Consider the following 7,331-nt stretch of genomic DNA (forward strand, 5'->3'; position numbering starts at 1 on the left):
TAGAAAATAGTCGGAAGTTGAAACTAGTAATGTAGGCAGGTTTGTATGGTTAGAATAGGAGAAAAAAAATGGAAATGTTATTTAGTATTACTAAGTAGTATACTAATGACTCAAAAATCTAAAATAAACAAATTTTAAGGTTTATTCAAAATTTGCTATGTATAGGTAGGTAAAGCTCGGGTATCAAGGCCGAAATTAAACTAGGAAGTGTTGGCAAGGTTAGTAAGGTCAATTAGTTTTGTTCAGGGGAAATAAATTTGGAAACATTATTTAGTATTACTTGGTAGTTATCGCAGAGTAAGGAGGAATCCGATCTTTTGTTCACCACGTGGTCACATATTGATATGAAACAAGATTCTGCAAAACGTCTCTGAATGGTGTTCCGTTCATGGTAGAGAATACTGGCATTATAAAAATTAAAGGAGTGTTTGAAAATTTTTATGTGTTCTGTTATCATAGTTTGGTTTTGGTTGGGTTTTTCGAATTATTGTCGTGTTGTTTGAGTCTTTTTATTAAATTTTGTCCGGTTTCACCTATGTAAGTAGAAGGGCAATCATTGCAAGGTTTACATGAGTGTACTTAAATATTTTTGCCTATACTTTTTAATTATTTATTTAATTCCAGTCTCTACTACCTTTCCTATCTTTTATATTTGGTTTGTGTTAAGTGTTGCTGTTTGTTAATTTTTCTCTTATTGTATAGTTACTTTACCAATCCACATATATTATAATTACCTAGATATACTAATTTTCATACTGTTTTTAGATCCACTGATGATGACATTAATTGAATGTCGAAACGTTTGGAAATAAAGATTATTTTATAAATCTTTGGCTTTTCTTTGTTTGATGTATCGCCCTCAAGAACTCACTCATATATTTCAACATCAAAATTAACTACTAAATCATATAATTATATATATAAAGGGTCTGGGCGTGTTTCCATATAGAATTGGCCTCACCCTGGTATTTAAATGATTTATAGGTATTTTCGAGAAAATTCGAAAGACCAAATTTCAAATCCGTAGCTCATCATTTGGCCGAGATATCAGTGAAAACATGTGAAAGTGACCCCTTTTTTCAAACTCACTTTTTGTCGGAAATATAAGAGATTTCGAAAAAATGTTAACGTCATTCTGTTTACACTGATCTTGTCTATGTTGTTCATAACAAATAATGTGAAAAAATTATTTATTAGTGCATGAAAAGGTGCAAATAATTTTTCATTTTCCATTTCCTACCAGTGCGGCTCTTTGGACACTACTTTTATATTAGAATCATTCGAAAGCCTGTACATTTTTCTTCTGTTATTCAAAATTCATTTAAATCTAAGTGGAACTTTGGGTGAAAAGTTGGAAAAACTTAAGCTAATACGCGAAGAACACCCATATAAAGTTGCTTTGTTATCGCGCGTCTCGACAAATTATGTATATAAGTATGGAAATATTTATTAAAAACCAAAATTTATTTATATCTTGTATATAGGTATATATATATTCATTAGTCATAATAAAAAATCCAACGCGCCGAATAAAACAATAATTATTATTATTGATTATATATTGCCGTATAAGTTCTGACTAATATTTCAATGTATGAAAAACTTAAGATTTCAATATTTTTCATATATTTACGTCGGCAATAAAAAGTAATAAGTAAGTATGGTTTTGTCTGTTGAAGTTGAATATGGCGTTTTCAAGTGTAGAGTGCTGTTCTTTAAATCCATATTGGGTGTCTGGCATGATTTTGTTGTGTCTTTCGTAGAGTGGTTTGAGCAGTAACTTTTCAGTCACTTTACTCATTGTATTGAGGAGGCTAATAGCCTGTAATTTTGCGATTTTGCTTTTTCCTTGACTACAATATTGAAAATAAGGTGAAAGTTTTTCACGAAGTAGAAAAATAGGTTTTCGTCATTATTAACTTCCCATAGGGTAGTTATAGTAATGGGCTGAAAATCGGAAATGTTACTGTTTTGAAGGTTTTTGAACATTTGGCATGCCTCAGAAAAAATGGATGTGTGTGTGTGTGTTTTGTGTGTCCGTAATTTTTCGTTCACGTTTTCAGGCACACGGATGAAACCGATTTGAATGGTTCAAAATGCATTCGATTTCTATTGACAGGAAGATATGCTCATTAGTTTTTGGCAAAGGCAGGTATTATGTCTTTTTCAGCTGGTTCATCTAAATTACAATAAATATTACATTTTCCTGGTTCCCTCGATAACTAAATTTCAATCTTACTGTTGCGTTTCATATTGTAGTTCTAATTTTGCTAAGAGATCCGCGACATTTCTATCTTAGACTTCGAATAGCCAATACATAATTTCTAAAACTTATTAAAAGTTATTATTATTTTTTTTTTTTAATTTTAAATTTTTATTTATTTATATATATATACATTATTTTCATATCTCAGTCAGGCAGAGTTGCCTGGTATGAGAGATTATGAAAACAGTTTTCATATAATATATACTGTGGCGATATCAAGCAGGCTGGTTTTGATTTGTAAAAAAACAATGGGACATGTCATGTATATTTTTGATATCGTAAATATTTTTATAGTCAATAAATTTGATATATTTTTTATGTAGGGAGTTTCTCATCTAAAATATTATCATAATCATTACAACTCCCACATTGGTGACTCACGACGATGGAGATGAAGACAAAAAAAAAGGAGTTTTATTTTTCGAGGATTTGAAAAAATTGAATTTGACGCAGCACCATAATCACTGGTCTTCAGAGACGACCTATAAGGTACGTCCAGTCCAATCCATCATAGTTAACGCACTTACTATCTGGATCAGACTTCCGAGGTTACTCATTTGGTATACCCAGACCTCAGTGTTTATTGCTGACAAAAAAAATAATTTGGAGCCTGAATTTTTCATTGGGATGCAATTCAACCTCTCTTTCTCTGTTAACTCAACAAATCGTCTTATAATGCTACCTCCCATTATCGGTGACAACGACGAATCAAAACAAAATTTGATATATTTTATTGGATTCCACAATTCTGGACTCTTATGTCAAAGAAACCAATGATCCTGATTTGGATAAAGAGCCAACTTCTTTCTCTGATCGGAACTCATCAGATACGAATGCAACGCTTGCAGAAATGGAAACTGTACCCATAAATTATGCATTCTAAACATTAAGTTATTCTGATATAACTAATACCCATTAGATCGAGAACATTATGCAGAATATGGAGTTGATGGCAGGTCAAATCACCACATACGGTGGATCTGCTGACGAAACATGGAAATTTGTAATTGACCAGTATTACAACACTGGTCTGCTATAATCTGCTTTCCCACCACATTTTTATAACGTGTTTCCCTGTATTTTTCTTTTAAACTGTGAGATCAACACTGGGCAGGGAGTGTGTGGCGATATCAAGCAGGCTGGTTTTGATTTGTAAAAAAACAATGGGACATGTCATGTATATTTTTGATATCGTAAATATTTTTATAGTCAATAAATTTGATATATTTTTTATGTTGGGAGTTTCTAATCTAAAATATTATCATAATCATTACAACTCCCACAATACATTTCATTTGACTATAATAATCTATTTCATTAATATAATATCTATATATAACTAAAAATATCTTTATATATCACTCTTCAGTCTTCTTTGTCTTCAATTTCCTTATAGTGTTTTTTTATTTTTCTTTTAAATTTATCGTCATCTTTGGTCATCTTGATATTGTTTGGCAATTCATTATATATTTTGCTGGCACTCCATATGACATTTTCTCTGAAATTCTTCTTTCTATTGTGTTCAATGTGAAAATTGTTGTGTTGTCTAGTGTAGTGTTCATGTATATCTTGATTTGTGTCTATTGTTGCGCTTGTTTTAATTCGGTTAAATTTTATTTTGTGTATTAGTTTGCATTTCTCTATTTTAATTATGTTATTTAGTGAAAGATTATTTGTTTCTCTCTGTAAGTATTTGGTGGGTGTTAGATGTGGAAAATTGTATGCTATTTTGGTGGCTTTATTCATTATTCTCTGTATGTCATTTAAGTTAGCTTTAGTTGTTTGGCTCCATGTTGTTATTCCATATAAAATTATAGGTATTTTTGCGTTTTAAGAATTAGTATTTTATTTTTTTTTGCCGAAAGAGTGGATCCTTTTCAATGCCCCTGTTAATGTTCCTATTTTTCTTTTTATTTTGTTTATATGTTCTGTCCATGTCAATTTTTCATTTATTATCAGTCCTAAGTATTTTATGCTTTCCACTTCTTCTATTTCTCTATTATTTACTTTAATATTTAGTTTAGTGTTCTCGGTATTGATGTTTATTTGTGTTTTATCATTTGTAATGTTAAAAATATATATTTTACTACTGTGCACATATCCATACCATGGAGTAATAATGTTTTCATCTGTTATATTAGGATACAAAATTGTAAGTTTTTTTATTTTTATTATTGTTTTTCTATAAAATTTCTCACTTATATTATTTATTTAGTTTTAATCTTTAAAGTTATATTGATTGCCACTGTATGAAGGCTAAAATTTCTAAAAACTCTCATATTATTTTTATTGATGTAACGTCAGACTTTTAAACTCAAATATATATATATATATATATATATACATATATATATATATATATATATATATATATATATGTTAATATATATTATACCAATACCAAAGAATGAAAACATATAAATTAATTGTTTATGTAAAAAAAAGATATTATAACATGAAAAAAATCTTACTATCTTTTATGATCTAAAATACTATTTTCAAGACAACTTTAATATTTTTATTTAAATATGTATATTGTACTTGATCTATAAAATTAATGTTTTGTACAAAATTTGAACTACAATTATACAGAAAAATATTTCTATATTAATACATTTATTTCTTATATTCAACATTTATATATGCTATATCCCTATCTTAATCACATGAACCATCCAACCAACCATCTCGCCATCTCTCATTTACTTTGGAACAGTCAAATTTAGGTTTATTCAGCTTGTCGTTCACAGAATTGTGAAGACGGCACATCCACTGTGCTAAGTCATGTTGACTTGAAACCAATGGAGGATTTTTCTTCAATCTACAATATTATTCATTTTAGCATGCAAAAATCAAAAATCATTTCTAATTGTTCCCTATTGTCCAAAAAAACATACTCTTCTTGAAAGTCCCTAGCACAATCGTCACACGGATATAATAGACTTAGTGTTTTTAAAAATGTTTTCATGTAGGCTTTCTGATTATCCGTTGGATTTTCTGGATAATAAGCTGCCATTGTGTGCAGAAGTCCCCATGTTTTACGACCTTCAATAATACTGTATTTGAATTTGATATGTTTTATTTAAAATATATTATGTTTCACGAGCACACTCACATATATGTAAGCATATATATATATATATATATATAGTACAAACCTAAATGTACTCTATCTAAAGGACAATCTCTATCATCAGGATTTATCTCTTGTGAGGTATCCTCCAGCATACTTTCTCTTTTATTATTAGCCTATGAGTGAATAAATAGTTTATAAATTATTTGGTTTAATATTGAAATTTCAATGGAATTATAAAAATATACCTCTTTATAACTATTATTATTTACTTTAGAACTCTCATTCAAAGCTTTTTTTTGCTGTTTAGCCCATGATTTAAAATCGGTGCAAGTTCGACATGGTTTGGTAGCAGATTCTGAGTGAGAATTTTCTGAAGCCATATCTATTGTGCATAAATCATAAGTTCATTCATATATATTAGCATGTATATATATATATATATATATATATATATAAATATATATATATAAATATATATATATATATATATATATATATATATGTGTGTGTATGTAAATTCTTATGATTTCAGAACATATTTTATATATCAATTTCTTTTTTTAATAACAATAATTATTACAACTGTTGAATAATATAACATCTAGTAATAATAATGAACAATAACATAAATTTAAATAATAAAGAGTATAAAATAAAGGATAGCATTTACATTAAAATGATATCCGTAGTATGATGATTTAATATAAAACCAAAGCAAATAATAATAATAAAATAAATAAATAAAATTTCTGAATAATAAAAATAACACTAGAAAAACAATAAAATGGAATAAAAACAATAAGTGACAGACGATAACACTATATCAAAAATTACAAAAAGGAAAAAAATTAATGAAAAATGAAAGAAATGAATATAAATATATGGATTCTAATCTGAGTGTTGTATTGTTCATATTTAAAATTTAATATTCGTATCACTCATATCACAAAATTCTATAATATATATATATATATGCTATATATTCTGCATGTATTCTGAACTTAATTCAGGGCAAGCGATGTACCTATGCCATGGTAAATGAAAAGTTATTATTTAATTTTACTTTTACCAATTAAAATATTTTTATTTAATCATACTTTTTAATGCATTTTGCGTCTAATACGCATTTTGTACGAATAGATAATACAGGATAATACATTATTATAAATTGAAAACAAATTGATCTATATTCGAGGAAAAGATGAGGTAATTAGTAATTATTTGTACTGATAGGTAATATTTTAGACTATTCCAACTATTACTATTTATTAATATTTATTTAAAGTGACAAACCTAAACTATTATATAGAAATATACTACTATTTAGTTAACACATTTTAACATCGGCTGTCACTTTTGACGTTTGAAAGAAGAGGTTATACACGATCGCATGCGGCCCTTTTCGGTTCACTTCATTATCATACAAAACTAACGCTGCCAACATGCAAATCATATTTCTATGAAAAACGTAGATAGCATTAACCATAGATAAAAAGACTAGTGGTATATGGCATCAACGGGCAATGTTTACTTATCTATGGGGCAAGTCCATAAAAATGTCAGTGAAAACGCCGTGACTTCTCATGGTGGCCAAAAAGTGCATTAGGCGGCGCAAACAATATGGCGCTTGACAAGTTTTATTTCATATTTTGACAGGTTTTATTCAAACTTATGTGCTTATTATTGCTTCTTATAACTACACTTTTTATTTATTTTTTATAATACTGCGGCATATCTGTGTCACCAATCATGTGCGTATATTAAGTAAAGAAAGCGCATAAATAAGAAAGTAAATTTTGTTATAATTTCGAAAGAAAATTAACAAAGAAATAAATTGCTTCGTTGGATAGATTCATTGAAATATGTAGTCATAATTAAAATATTTATGTTACTGGCCACCATATTAAAACATACATGAGTTGCTTAAAGTAGGTATTGTTTCGTCACCTGCTGGTATGATTTGTTTTATTGATTGCAAATAAACTATAA

The 7,331-nt window shown here is 28.2% G+C and overlaps 2 protein-coding genes across 2 annotated transcripts in view; one reads left to right on the plus strand and one right to left on the minus strand.

Moving 5' to 3' along the window:
• The window catches only part of LOC113366215 (protein brambleberry-like), an 81,125-nt gene that overhangs the window by 21,547 nt on the left and 52,247 nt on the right, over positions 1–7,331 (plus strand). The gene's annotated exons all lie outside the window — the stretch shown is intronic.
• Positions 4,895–6,759, minus strand: LOC113366216 (FAD-linked sulfhydryl oxidase ALR-like). Its single transcript, XM_026607787.1, has 5 exons — positions 6,636–6,759; positions 5,588–5,724; positions 5,425–5,515; positions 5,164–5,311; positions 4,895–5,087 (listed from the first exon to the last, which is right to left on the minus strand). Exons 2-5 carry the CDS (start codon positions 5,720–5,722, stop codon positions 4,925–4,927), a joined length of 537 nt encoding a protein of 178 aa, XP_026463572.1. The 5' UTR covers positions 5,723–5,724; positions 6,636–6,759; the 3' UTR covers positions 4,895–4,924.

This window comes from Ctenocephalides felis, unplaced genomic scaffold (assembly GCF_003426905.1).
Source record: "Ctenocephalides felis isolate EL2017-DRISC unplaced genomic scaffold, ASM342690v1 CF-g0.4_SCAFFOLD_01170, whole genome shotgun sequence".
NCBI classification, from domain to species: domain Eukaryota; kingdom Metazoa; phylum Arthropoda; class Insecta; order Siphonaptera; family Pulicidae; genus Ctenocephalides; species Ctenocephalides felis.

Bases quoted from the DNA above. Each gene is read 5' to 3' on its own strand.
- LOC113366216 (XM_026607787.1), bottom strand. From the start codon at position 5,722: ATGGCTTCAGAAAATTCTCACTCAGAATCTGCTACCAAACCATGTCGA. The intron at 5,312-5,424 runs GTTTGTACTATA...GTATTATTGAAG, and splicing joins TTTAGATAGAGTACATTTAG to GTCGTAAAACATGGGGACTT. The intron at 5,088-5,163 runs GTATGTTTTTTT...ATAATATTGTAG, and splicing joins GCTAGGGACTTTCAAGAAGA to ATTGAAGAAAAATCCTCCAT.